At 37.2% G+C, this 14,288-nt stretch overlaps 1 protein-coding gene across 7 annotated transcripts in view; it reads right to left on the bottom strand.

Moving 5' to 3' along the window:
- LOC106057090 (SPARC-related modular calcium-binding protein 1-like) overlaps positions 1-14,288 on the bottom strand; it is an 82,278-nt gene that overhangs the window by 37,652 nt on the left and 30,338 nt on the right. Inside the window, exons 1-2 of one of the 7 annotated variants that reach the window (XM_056023841.1) lie at positions 13,986-14,104; positions 740-1,319 (exon numbers count right to left, since the gene is read on the bottom strand). The exons of 5 other annotated variants lie outside the window; for them this stretch is intronic. In XM_056023841.1, coding sequence (XP_055879816.1) covers positions 740-848 — 109 coding nt within the window. In that variant the 5' untranslated portion in view covers positions 849-1,319; positions 13,986-14,104. Of the gene's footprint in view, positions 1-739; positions 1,320-13,985; positions 14,105-14,288 lie in introns of those variants that run through there. One more of the 7 variants, XM_056023842.1, reaches the window with a different exon arrangement.

Below are 14,288 nucleotides of genomic sequence, written 5' to 3'. Positions count from 1 at the left end.
TGTCTAACAAATGAGTTGATTAATAGAGCTTGTCTAACAAATGAGTTGATTAATAGAGCTTGTCTAACAAATGAGTTAATAGAGCTTGTCTAACAAATGAGTTGATTAATAGAGCTTGTCTAACAAATGAGTTAATAGAGCTTGTCTAACAAATGAGTTGATTAATAGAGCTTGTCTAACAAATGAGTTAATAGAGCTTGTCTAACAAATGAGTTAATAGAGCTTGTCTAACAAATGAGTTAATAGAGCTTGTCTAATCCACTTTGTCAGTTCCACGAGGATGTGAAAGAAATAAGTTTAGCGTCAGCCGTCTCCCTTGGAGCTCTGCAGTCACGTCAGTCAGAAGAATGACTTCTCAAAGGTGCACGACTTTCAGACACTTGAAACTTGAAGTTAACGTGACATCTGTGACCTTAACCTAGAATAGTTTCAACCATAAAAGTACTTAGAGGGCAGGGGAGAAGGGGGACGGAAGGCCTTGCATCCTTTCTGACACTGACCTGTATAAGGAATACATTTCTATTGGTCACTTTTTGTAACGCTATCAATCAATTTAATTTATGGTTGAAATAAAATACAAAAACCTAAAACCTATAGATAATTTTCTTGGTATGTATAATCCAATTATGCAGGGATTGTATCAATTCTTGAACAATTATAAAAAGAACCTCATTTAAGGTGTGACAATATCATGAATTTGTTAAAACATAACAAAACAAACAATTAGCCTCAAACTGACCTGCTCCGGTGTTTTCCTTTTTCTTGTTGCCAGGTTTTACTTCCGGTTGACTTAGACATCCCTGAATGAGGAGGCACATTACCAGTAGATGAATGACAGTTACTGACATGCTTTCTCCGCGGCAAACATGTCCCCCATCCAGTCAGTAATCCACAGAATTGAATCCACAGAAATGAAACATATCTCTATAGGAGAACACCATTAGAGTCGCGGCGCGTAATGAGGACAAGATACATGGAATTTAGACATACACAATCTGTATACATAGCCACGAGAGAACTATTTTCTTTACTAGGTCAAATATGTACATGTGTTAGTCACTTCCTCGAGTTCATTGTTGTAATTTACACTCCGACTTTCAATAAAAAAAAATATTATGTGCACCTGTGTGAATCAGAAGATTGTATCTTCTTTGCTTCTGAGTCTCTCTTCCGCCTATCTACGTCGTCTGCTGAACAGAACTGAATACATGTTTCGAAGCGTAGGGGAAGCTACTCTCTTCAATTCTGATTCACAATCAACAGTGTTTAATTATTATTTATTTATTTTTTTTTTGCTCTAGTTCATAAAAATATATAGCCTATGTAAGATTATTTTAAAAAAAAAGATTAACACTGCTACAGTAAAGTGCACGATTAAAACTGAACATTCAACAAATACTTAACTACAAGGTGAACTCAAGTCTGATTAAAAAAAAAAAAAGCGCGAGCCCCCATGTTGGTTTCTTATTGCCCTCCCTTCACTGGTCGTCCTGACAAAATTGTGTATCCCCTAACAAGTGGGAGGTTTTTAAATATAGCTCCGGGGCGATGCATTTCTGGCCTAATTCCCCGGGTCGTTGTAACTTATCTGTCCCATTGAAATTTGTTCTGCGGTGATCTCCTCGGCTTTTCATTCCTAAAGAATAACTTCTCTGAAAGTAAAGCCTCTACTACATAATATTTTAATCCTTAAATACTTTCAGAAAACGCACACACACACACACAGATACACGGCCTCACATTAAAGCAAGATAAAAGTCAATAGATCCATTTCTCGTTTGAAATGTCTGCGAAGTGACATACATTTGAAACATGATCCAACAACAAGAAGTCTATTTATTTATTGAACGCTATTTCGTTATCCTCAACACGGTTATTTTCGTTGTTTTCATCGCGGCTAGTTACACAATGTGTAAAGTCATGCGCTGTTAATCACTCCGACCTAATGCTTAGGCGTATGAATATATATTTTTTTTTCAAATGATTGTCCTGAAAAAGGTCAAAACAGCGGCATGTGGATAAATGTTTTTCTTTTCCGTATATGCAATAAAAAAAAAGGGTATGAAGACCGCATCAGAAATGTTTACTGCTGTTGATACCTAATTTAAAACAAATATTTTAAACAATAAAATGGATACTGGTTCACCGCCTGATTACTACATACCCATAAAAGAGAAAAAAAAAGGCATTGGCTACGTCCTCGGCAACGGTGGTGTCTATGGGGTGAAAGGATAAGAATGGTTGCCTGGTCGAGTGGTAAGCGCCTCAGACTGTCGTTCGATGGTCCCAAGTTCGTATCCTTCCCTCTGTCATCCCCTGTCGTCCTGCAGGAGTTTGAGCTAGAATGTACACATCTTCAATTTGGAAGGAACGCTTGAAACTTGGAAGACAGACAAACAGGTTGTGACAATTAAACCCAAACATCTCAAAAGAAGATTCCAATAATTAACAAAGATATAGAAATAAATTTAAAAAACAAGAAAAACATAAAATACTTTAAAACAAAAATAAAGCTTATAAAAAGTGTAATTGTATCAATTAGTTCGGATTAGTCAAATAATTAAATGTGTAACAGATCTAGACCAACAACACTAAATCTGTGTGATTAGAAATATATTTGTTGCAACTGTATTTGTTTAGCGCTATTTCATACTTTTAGCTTTCCTATCACTGCATCCGTTGGAAACATGGGGAGGGGGGGGGGTGAAAGAAAGAAAGGGATATCTATCTTAATTTTACAGTTTTCGGTTTTTAAAAACATTTACAGGGGGGGGGGGGAAGGGAAAAGACAATGACTTCAAACACACGGCTCACGCCTCCTCAAGCCGACATTCTAACCACTTTGCTAGTGCTTGTGATTATAGTTAGGTGTTGTTTGTTTTTTGTTTCAGACTTACTTTAAAGCGTTGACATATAAAGGGCACTAACTCAGCTTATACCACCACTTCAGTGAATTACAATTTCTTTCCCTTGTTTTGAGATACGAAACAAAATAATTAATTACCAATAGTTAATTAACTAATTGTGTTTTTTTTTAAATTTATTCTTATGTTTCAAATAAAAGAAGTGATTGTGCCAAATTTCAGCTTGATTTGATATTGCGTGTCGGAGAAACAATGTAAACAAACTTTTTACAAGACAGACAGACAAACAGAGTGAGTTTGTACAAAAAAAAAGAGAAAGTTTTGACAGTTTTGATATGATAAAAAGATAGGTTTCAGTGGAAGATTTAATGTACCTCCTAGACAAAAAGATGGAAAGGATTCTCCCCAAACTACTTTCTTACAACCTGTCGGGGTAGAGGTATGGCCAGAGTGAATATGTTACTTTCATATTTTGGTATGATAGTGATATCCCCTTCTTTATGTACTCCCAGGTTAGGAATGTGAATAATCTTGCACGTGTTATGAACTGAATGATTTAGTCTTCCTTGAATGTGCGAGAGAGTGTGTCAGTCAGTGAGGTCTTGTTCCCGGTCCAGGAAGGTTGGACGGTCGCTTCCTGGACTGGTGTCTTATATTATTTATTGAGAGTGATATAATTATGTGCTTTATTTGATATTAAAGTGTTTTTGTTATTAATTGAAAGCTGGAGTTAGAGTTGAAGTATATTGAGTATTAATTATTCTTATTTACGTAACCCCTAACGAGCCAAGCAATAAAAAGGAACCCGACACAACCGACCCCAATTTTTTTTTTCTCTTGAGAACCGGACGGCAGGATAAGTCTCGTAGGCCTAATCTGCTTCAATTTTTCTCCGACACCACAAGGGAAATCACTCAGCGACACAAGGGAAGTCATTCGGCAACACAAGAGGAACCACTCAACGCCAGACGGCAACAACATGCCGCTTTTTTTTTTTTTTTAAAGGAAACAAGAGAACGCGCTCTAATGTCATGTCGACCTGACATAAACGTCAAGCGTAATGAAACAAACAGGGGCCGGTTGTTGCCTGACAAAATAAACAGTAGCTGGCACAGCTGAATCTTGTGTTCGAGTCGACAGTAGCTGGCACAGCTGAATCTTGTGTTCGAGTCGATGGAGATTACGGAAGGCGAATTGGTTACATCGCTTCAGGTTTAGTTTTGTAAGTAGCCCTACCCCATCCGTTCTAGGTCAAGTGGGTGGAGAATTGTGGGTCATTTCTGCTGTGATGGTATTGTAAGTAGCCCTACCCCATCCGTTCTAGGTCAAGTGGGTGGAGAATTGTGGGTCATTTCTGCTGTGATGGTATTGTAACACCTAGCACATCAAGATATCTAAAGCAATACTACAGACACCAGTGCAGTAAGGTTCCCGTGGGCCCGGGGTCAAGAATATGATGGTAAGCCACCCTTTTCCATTAGGCTTAGCGAATATAAACCAAATTGAGTCATTTAGATTCTTTTTTTTTATTTGAGTAGGCCGCAAATGGTCAAGAGTCATGGCGCAATCAACCCCTCGCGCTATGGTTGTTTACGTCACTGACAAGAACCAATGAAACTGTTACAAATTCCAAATGAAAGTCTTGATTTAAAAAAAAATCAGTTGCTCAAACTACATATCACACTAATATATTTAATATTTCATATTTTGAAAAACGATATTATTTGAAGTTTTGAACTCAGTAGTTTGAAAATACAAAATAATTATAAGATGGAACTCTGGGTTGTAACGGTAAATTAGAATTTTAATTCATACAATAATCAACGAAGTGATCTTTCTAAAGTATTAATAATTATCACGCAGCAGGAATTTATGTGAGAAATTTGAGAGAGAGAGAGAGATAGGATAATGAAAAAAAAGTAAAAAGAAATGATTTCAAATTTTGACTATTGGCGAAATTTGGAATGAGTTTAAAAAATGCTAGATCTAGATGAAGGGCCATTAGTTAAATTTTATTTTTCAAATCTAAATTACTGTCCATATAGAAAAATAATAAGTTTTGGTTTACAAAACTTTGATCAACTCACTCTGTCTGTCTGATACAAATCTTGTACACGTCATTTCTCTCACTTCCCATTGTCGAATCAAGTAAAAACATTTTCTCAATAATTCATTGTCCAAGACAATACATGAATCAATCGAACAGATAAGAAATTAGCGATTTAATTAGTTTTAATTATTTTTTTATAGAGAAAAGTGAGATAAATTTTGCAGTGTTGATATATTTGGCAGTAATTTGGGGTTCTTTCCCTTATACGAGCTTTGTTTTCAAACAAGTTTTTTTATTTTAAGCTCCTTCATGAGACAATATTTTGATAAAATGATATATTCTAGTCAACCTGACAGTATCAGCTCGATATAGAAATACAATAATCCACAGTGATGATTAAGGTTTCTAATGTATAATCGATCCAACGATTATTTTTTAAAATTGATTTTGTATAGGATAACTTTTATGCTTGTAGAATGCACAGAGTGCTATGGTACAATCCCATTTGTGTACCAGTGTGGGCTGGGGGGGGGGGATATCTCTGAGAAGGATTCCGTGCTGTCTTTATGCGCTCAGCAGACACAACTATAAGCTCGAGTAGGAGTTCGAACTCATGTCTCTTAATAAGATATTCACGTGGTGCTTTTGGGCTCTGACATCCTCTTCAAGATCAAATTATTGTCACCTAATGTAAAGAATTCTTAGTCTATCAAAAATGACATGGGTTTGATATTATTGCAATATGATGTGCAGAATTCTTGTTCTATCAGAAATGAGATGAGTTTATGGGTTTTGCTTATAAGCTTAAGGCATTGATGCTTAAATTACGGCCCGTGGATCATGTCCGACCCATGAAGTGATTCTATCCGTGGAACGTTGGAATTGAAACGACACGCAGACCTTTAAAAGGTCGGGCACCGCTGATTTTGGTTGTCATTGACCGGGAAAGGGGGGGGGGGGGTGATAAGTGATTATCGCATAGATAGAGTTCACCTCTGACTCTATACTAGTTAGTGTTATGCTAATTGATTTGACAGGTGTAGAGTGAGAAAATATGAGGAGAGAGAGAGGCGCGACACTGATATTCAACTAGATCTAGGTCGGTCAGTTATCCCCGGCCGTTTAAATATAGATATTTTATGTTGTTTTTTTATTACAAAGCTTTAATCACCTCCTCTGTCTTTCTGTCTGTCTGTCTAGTACAGCTTTTGTACATGTTATTTCTCCAGCACTCATTATGGAATCAAGTTAAAGTTTTACACGATTATTTGTTTTATCTATTAAAACATGAATCAATCAAAACATTAACCAGTTAGTTAATTACTTATAGGAAATTAATCATTTTGTTTGGTATCGAATAAGGAAAATAAATGCTACTTATAGAGACATGTGGATTTTTTTCCCTCCTACATCCCATTCTCGTATCAAGTTGAAATATCATTAGTCGATGACACTGCATGAATTAATTAAAAAATGAAACAATTAGTAAATCAGCAGATAGTTATTTTTTTGTTGAAAAAAAAAGAGCTTATTCCTGCTGCATTGAGATATAAGAAAAGTGATTTTGTGGTTCTTCCCATTAGATTTTTTTCCCTCCTACATCCCATTCTCGTATCAAGTTCTTCCCATTAGATAAACTATGATTTAAAAAAAAAAAAGACTTTAAAAAATATTTTGCTTGTTTGTCAGGAAGTCTGTGTGTGTGTGTGTGTGTAAATATATTTCAGCAATAACGCACCGGCTGCAACAGTGAGAGTTTGACGCACCTAATAAATCCAGGTACATTTCAAAGGGCAACAAATACAGCACTATGCTTGGGGAAAATGAAGGTGTGAACGGAAGGGGGAGGGGGGGGGACAACAATCCAGCACGTACTTGTGGTAACTCAATCTTTGACGACATCAATGAGTTCCTGGCGTTACTTAAGAACGCGGATTCCTAATTGTCACACTACGACCAGAAATGTGGGAGACCGCAAAAGGTAACTCGAACTATTGTGTTCATAGTCTTACGTGCATACGATGACAACGTACGATCTACTGGGATCTGTTAGTGAAACCTACAACATTGACTAATTCAACAATTACTTGACCAGGGCCGGCCTTAGGCAAAGGAAAACGAGGCAGCCAACTAGGGCCTTCAATCCATCTCAAAGGCGCTACAGCTCATGGAGGGCTCTGGCACATCTCTCCATTCAGATCTATCCTGTGCTTTGGCACATCTCTCCATTCAGATCTATCCTGTGCTTTAGCACATCTCTCCATTCAGATCTATCCTGTGCTTTAGCACATCTCTCCATTCAGATCTATCCTGTGCTTTATGTTTTTTTTATGTGTCTAACTCTGTCTCTACCATGACTCTATGTTCATTGTCTACGAAAATTGCAGTATATCAATTACAGTTATTTGTCGATTTAGACGGGCAGGTTTTTAATACATTTCATAATTTTAATTTTTCGCTGTTTTTTTTTTTTTTTCGTTATTTCATTTGGGGCTACCAAATTTACTTTGCCTAAGGCCTCCAATTATCTAAGGTCTGACTTGAGAATTAATTAACTTTATACTCACAGTACTACGATAGGAATAGGATTGGCGTTAGTGTCCAAGGCATGATTAGATCAAAACCTCCCCTCTCAAGAGCCCACTTTGATCCTCTTCCTGATACAGACACCGAGTTAAAAATACGATGAGCCCTAAAATGACGTCAGAAGCCATGCTGTTCAAAAATTCGTCGCAACAAAATTTCAGTGCGGGCTAAACAAGAGGCAGACGGTATCACGTGTGAACAGAGGAATGGCGAGACAGATAAGCCGAGACAGATAAGCCGTCTGGTTTGCCCTATTGTTTGTGCCCTAAACTGTGTATCAGTTGGGTAATTCACCCAAAATACTTAACTTCAAAATCAATGTTTAGGAATTCCGCAGCTTAAACAAATGTTTAGCGTATTATGTTTAGGGTGCAACTGCTACACAGGACCTCCTACATGTATCTTGGTTTTTCACTAAGAGTATCATATTGAGTTTTGAAAAATGTAAATACATTTCTCTAGGATCTTAGAACTTTTTCATTCTTAGGTTACATAAATGATCACATTCAAATCTACATGTTATTTGAAAAAAATAATTTTGCCTTTTAGAAAAATGCTTAAATCTATTGCATACAAAATGTTAGCGAAACAAACAAAATTAATATTTTAAAATGTATCAACAGAAACGTATTAAGATATAATAATAGGGATTGTTGTGTATATGTGAAGTACTTCAAGTTTAGTTTAGTTTTGATCTACATTAAAATATGACTAATTGACCCTTATACATTTCCATCTTTATATTTTCTAATATACAGGTGATCGATTGCCGTTTTGTTTCTATTCTTATTATTACGCAGACATCGGAAGGAATCGATAATTTAGATAATTTACTAAAACAATATTTGAAAAATAAGAAAGAGCATCAGGATTGTTAGCAAGACACGAAAACCATAAATATGTAGAACTTTTTTTTTTGTCTCCCCTACATCAAGTGTATTAGTTAGATACATGCTCAACATAGTTTGAAAATGTTCTGTTTAAATACCAACATACAGAATGTAGTAAAAAAAAACAAATATCTGAGATGTGTGGTAATATTGTACATCCAACATTATGTCACTCAACTGTGAACGGTTTAATTCATCGTCGAGTACCGCAGCCTGTTCACGGATCGAAGTTTGTACATCTAGATCCTTAATCTAGTCAATTCTAATCCACACACAAATCCACACAAATCCATTTCTTAGAATGAGCAACACGCTCTAAGGTGTGGGTTCAAATCCACTTTTGAAAACACGTGAACTAGCACAAAGGAAAAAATAAAGAAAAAGAAAACCCAGATATGAAATACAGTTGGTTGACAAGGCCTCCTGCTTTTTCGAGACGAATTAATTAACCTGTCGTTTAGAACCGGACAGGCTAATTGTACAGCAGGTGACAGGCCTCCTCTGTACCGTGGCACTCAATACAATCATTCTATGACAGAGAGTCAGACAGATGTCAGATAGATAGACAGATGTCCTCAGTTTTAAAGTCTGGGCTAAGTCTCCCGGAGAGGCCCATTTTTTTTCTTATTGAGGGAGGGACGAACAAAGGTGACAGAAAAGGTTGTGGCAGGGGTAGGGGGGGGGAGTACTTGTCTAATTTATAAAGAAAGGTTCAAGTTATATAGTGGATGTGTTTGAAAGGGGGGGGGGGAGAAGGGGTATACACTGACAACATTGCAGAATATCAGTTAGGAAAGTCCACTTTAAAAAAGACCTGTGAAGGGGGGGGGATAAATAAGTGGTTGGGGAGGTAGTGAGAAAGATGTTGTATGACAGACTAGAGATTGTTTGCTTACTTTCTTGAAGTGCCGTCACACCTGGGCTTTTGAACTGTTCAGGTGAGGAAGAGAATTTATGTGTGTGTGTGTGTGTGTGTGTGTGTGTGTGTGTGTCTGTGTGTGTGCGCGTGCGTGCGTGGGGTTCGTGGCAAGTGTGACACGTGCATGATTGGTTTGTCAAAAAATTGTATGCGTTAGGGAAGGGGCGGGTATAGGTTGGAGAGGGAGATGGTGGTGTTTAAATCTACTGGTTTGGGGGAGGGTGGGGATATGATGATGGGGCCGCTCTCTTTTTCTTTATGAACATGAGTTCGTGTCTATGTATGTTAAAAGGAGAGAAACACACAGAGAGAGAGAGAGAGAGAGACAGAATAAGAGATATAGAGAAAGAGAGACAGAGAGACACAGAGAGAGAGAGAGACAGAATAAGAGATATAGAGAAAGAGAGACACAGAGAGAGAGAAAGAGAGAGAGAGATATATACAGAGACAGACAGAGAGAGAGAGAGAGAGAGAGATGAGAGGAGAGAAGAAATAGAACGAATGAACTGGAAGTAAAGAACGTAGTGAAAGAATCCTGCTCAAGAGACTGAGTATAAAGAGTCCGTTGGATCAGATAGTGAGCAATTAATGCAGACAGACTGTAATACTATATTTATCACCTGTCTGATGATGCCACGACAAGCTTCGCCTGTTTGGTCATCTCTCTCTTTTATCTACAACTTCTGGAACGTGTTCGCTCTCTAGTTCTCATAAGAATGGAGCCAAAGACTCTTACAACTCTAGACCCATGGAAGCTTCCCTTACATCAGTCTGTCTAAACCTCTGCTCTGTCTTGGGGGGGGGGAGGATCAAAGCATAATGGTTACATCCCTATTACCGATGGTTCGTATCCCAAGACACGGCGGGCTAGAGGGGAGGCCGAAGGCTTAGCAACCGGGAAGACTTTTCCATATTCCTTCTGTACAGCATTAGCCGTGTGGGTGTACGCTATAAAATGCCCCCCTCCCCTAGGAACCGGGTGTGGATGGCGACATGGACTTGGTCCTTAGGCACCCCAACGAGGTGTTTATTCCATTACTTCTCTTTCTGATCAGTGCTTCTCAGCCTAGCAAAGATATAGCCCTGGAAGCAAAGGGAGAACTCTTTAGACTACTTGACAACAACAAAACATATATGTACACTTAAGTTTCAGAGATTCAATTAAAATGGCGTTGTAATCAGATCAATGGTATGACAAATACAAAGAGTTATATTATTGAAAGAGAGAGAAAGAGAGAGAACGAGAGAGAGAGAGAGAGAGAGAGATGGCAGGAGAGAAAGAGAATGATAAATTATTATTATTATAATTTATATCATTCCGCCCCCTCTGCTTTTTTCTGTCACATCCATTCATCTTAGTCCGACTGCTTCTCCACGACTTTCCTCGCTTTAGCACCAGTGTAAAGTTGTTTCTTTTCTGCCCCGATATTCAACAACACCATCAGGCGGATAAACTTAAGCCTGTTTTGTGTGAATTGTCTGAAGAAGGTCTCGTGGCCCAAACGCATTCCCCATTTAAAACTCTGCTCACGTTTTTCTTGTATACGCTTACGACTTTCACTGTTCTAGACACGACAAACAATAATTCAAACAAATATATATATGGATTGTGTTTTTGAGTCCAAAGTTTATACTGGATTGCAGCATTTCAAGTGGATTCGTGGTTGTTTTTTTTTAATTCATACAAATGAAATAGGTCGAGATGATGCCAAAAAAAAAAAAAAAAAACTTCCGACCAATTATTTTCGTCAACTTGGAAGAAAATATGTATCTCTCGTTTTATGGACTAACAGTGCAATAAAAAAATAATTAAATATAATGTTCGCTTCAAAGAAACAACTGTCTAGAAAACGCATTTCAGAAACAACTTTATAGAAACCACTATATAGAAATGTCTAGAAAATACGTTTAGAAACAAGTGTCTAGAAACATCGTCTAGAACCAACGTAAAAGAAACAAGTCTAGAAAAAACGTAGAAATATCTTCAAGAAAAATGAAAAAAAATGTCTTAAGACAAGTGTGTAGAAACAACACTCTAGAAACGAACGTCTAGACTAAGCATGGCTTAAATGTAAGATTCCTTCAAAGACGATAGTAAAGAAATAGAATGGATTCAAATCCGCAAAGTTTCGTATCCTTACTTGTAACTAGACAATATTTTCAGCAAAGCGTATATCAACTCACTCTATCTGCAAAATGTTTGTACACGTTATTTCTCCCACACCCAATCTCGGATTAAGCGTAAATTTTTCACAATTATATCTTTTACCTGATAAGACAAGAATAAAAAAAATAATTAAACAATTAGTTAATTAACTATTGGTAATTAATTATTTTGCTTGGTATCTTGAACAAGGAAAAGAAATTGTACTTGACAGATGTGGTGGTATAAGTTGAATTAAGTCCCCTTGAGGACTCTTGAACTCTTAGTGAGCATTTTTTTTTATGCATTTAAAAAACGATCATGTAAACATTCACAAAGCTACCCCCTTCTTCCCTCCCCCTTTCCCAACTTGTCTAGACAAGTGATAGGATCATAGCGCATTGAGAAAGCTAAAAACTGAACTAAAACAAGGTTACAAAGACAGTTTTTGTGGAAACACAAACTCAAAATCAGCGAAGTGGTCCAACCAGGCTGGAAAAAATGGACGTTTCAATATTTTATGGAGAATATCGGTATTAAATTCTATCAGAAGTGGTCCACCCAGGCAGGTAAAAAATTCAGGTTTCAATATTTTCAGAAAGAATATCATAATGAAATTCTATCAAAGGCAAATGACAGAGAAGAATGGAGAAAGAAGGTTGACATGTCCTGTGTGGTGCCCCAAAGGTCCAACAGACCAAGGGATAGGTGAAAGTGAATGTAAAGTTACATGTGAACTTGGCCTAACTGATGTCTTAAAATGAGTATCTAATTGATCAAATTGTTTTGTAAAGGGCCATTCTTTTATTCAAAGCCTCAAGAAAAAAATATATTTCCGTAAAAAACAAAAACTCCTTTAGTTTTGGGTTGAGAGACAATTCAGACTCTCTGCATTTCACGCGATAATATGAAAAACAACATATTAATTTTTGTTTCAAATTATGTCCGACTTATTTGCATAGTAAATAGATTTTTTCTCATTAAAACAAAAAGTTAAAATTGTTTTGTAAATGTAGTATTTAGTATGACAGAACTTACATAACTTAGCAATAAAATTGTAAAAAAAATATTTTTTGACCAAAAATCTAAAACCATTTGCATAAATGTTTTAACAAATTGTATATAGCAAATTGACCTTACTAAGTAGCCTGTAATGTTTCTAACAATTAATATTGAATAGTTGTAAAAATGGTGTATTTTTACGAAAAAAAACTGCTTGCATAATTGATTTAAAAAATTAGATTTTCGCTTTCAGAAAAAAACAAAGTAGCCGTTGCATCAGAACTTTGAATGATCTAAAATATTATGATGTCCGATTTTCATTTTCTCCTCTAGTTTCTGAGATCTAAACGGGATGGATGGATGGACGAACAGGCCACACAAAACTAATAGCGTCTTTTTCCCTTTCAAGGGCCGCTTAAAATTGATAAAAATATTTGTAATTACCAAACCAAAATTATTCTTTGCTAAAAAATATATGTATGTGCTTATGGAGGTGTGTGTATGTGAGAGAGGGGGTGAGAGAGAGAGAGAGAGAGAGAGAGAGAGGGTGCAGTAGATAACGCTGGTCATCGTCCTAAAAGATGTCATCTTTGAGGCACGGTGGCTGATCGGTAAAGCGCTTGGGGTTCGAATCCTAAGTGAAGACTAGGATTTTTAATTTCGGGATCCTCGGGCGCCTCTGAGTCCAACCAGCTCTACTGGGTACCTGATATTAGTTGGGGAAAAGTAAAGCCGGTTGGTCGTTGTGCTGGCCACGTGACACCCTCATTAACCGTAGGCCACAGAAACAGATGACCTTTACATCATCTGCACTAAAGACCACAAGGTATAAAACGGGCACTTTTGGTAAGCTAAACGAAGTCTGGCAGTTATTAAAATGATGTACAGTATTTTGTACAGATGGTGAGAATAAATTGTTTGAATGTTTTAAACAGAAAGGGTGGAGAGTAAATTCCTCCCACGTATGACACGCACACCCGCGAGCTTCGTCACCCTAAAAATCGCAGACGCCCTGAGCTCACGTGGTTACCTTGACCTTAATGTCTCACGCCAGTGAGTTTCACAGTAAGTAAATCCAAGAGAGAAATAACAGTCAAACTATAGGTCTAGATGTATCAGGCTAAACTATAGGTCTAGATGTATCAGGCTAAACTATAGGTCCAGATGTATCAGGCTAAACTATAGGTCTAGATGTATCAGGCTAAACTAGAGATCTAGATGTATCAGGCTAAACTATAGGTCTAGATGTATCAGGCTAAACTATAGGTCTAGATGTATCAGGCTAAACTAGAGATCTAGATGTATCAGGCTAAACTATAGGTCTAGATGTATCAAGCTAAACTATAGGTCTAGATGTATCAGGCTAAACTAACACATACATCAAGTGTATCAGGCTAAACTAACAAGGAAGCCTAGATGTATCAGGCTAAACTAACACTTAAGCCAATATGTATCAAGCTAAACTAACACATAAGTCAAGTGTATCAGGCTAAACTAACATTTAAGCCTAGATGTATCAGGCTAAACTAACACATAAGTCAAGTGTATCAGGAACTCCCACAGAACTGAGACTACACTGTATTTTCCACGGTTCAAAATGAAAAAAAAAAAAAAAAAAAATCAACGCTAGCACATAGACATTTGTTTAAAACATTCAAGAATGTCTCAAAGATAGGAAATGCCGCTTGCCTGGATGTAATGTGACAACGAATTTCGGCCATGCCTTCATCCCGCCCCACCTTTTAAGCTTCCATTTTTTTTAGCCCCCGACGAGCTCCCTTCCCACCTCTTGCATGTGACATCTGACGCCCCAATGTATTTGTGTGGGGCGGGT

The sequence above is a fragment of the Biomphalaria glabrata genome, chromosome 3 (genome assembly GCF_947242115.1).
Source record: "Biomphalaria glabrata chromosome 3, xgBioGlab47.1, whole genome shotgun sequence".
Classification (NCBI taxonomy): Eukaryota; Metazoa; Mollusca; class Gastropoda; family Planorbidae; genus Biomphalaria; species Biomphalaria glabrata.
The sequence above is the reverse complement of the archived record's forward strand: the minus strand, read 5'-3'. Positions and strand labels throughout refer to the sequence as shown.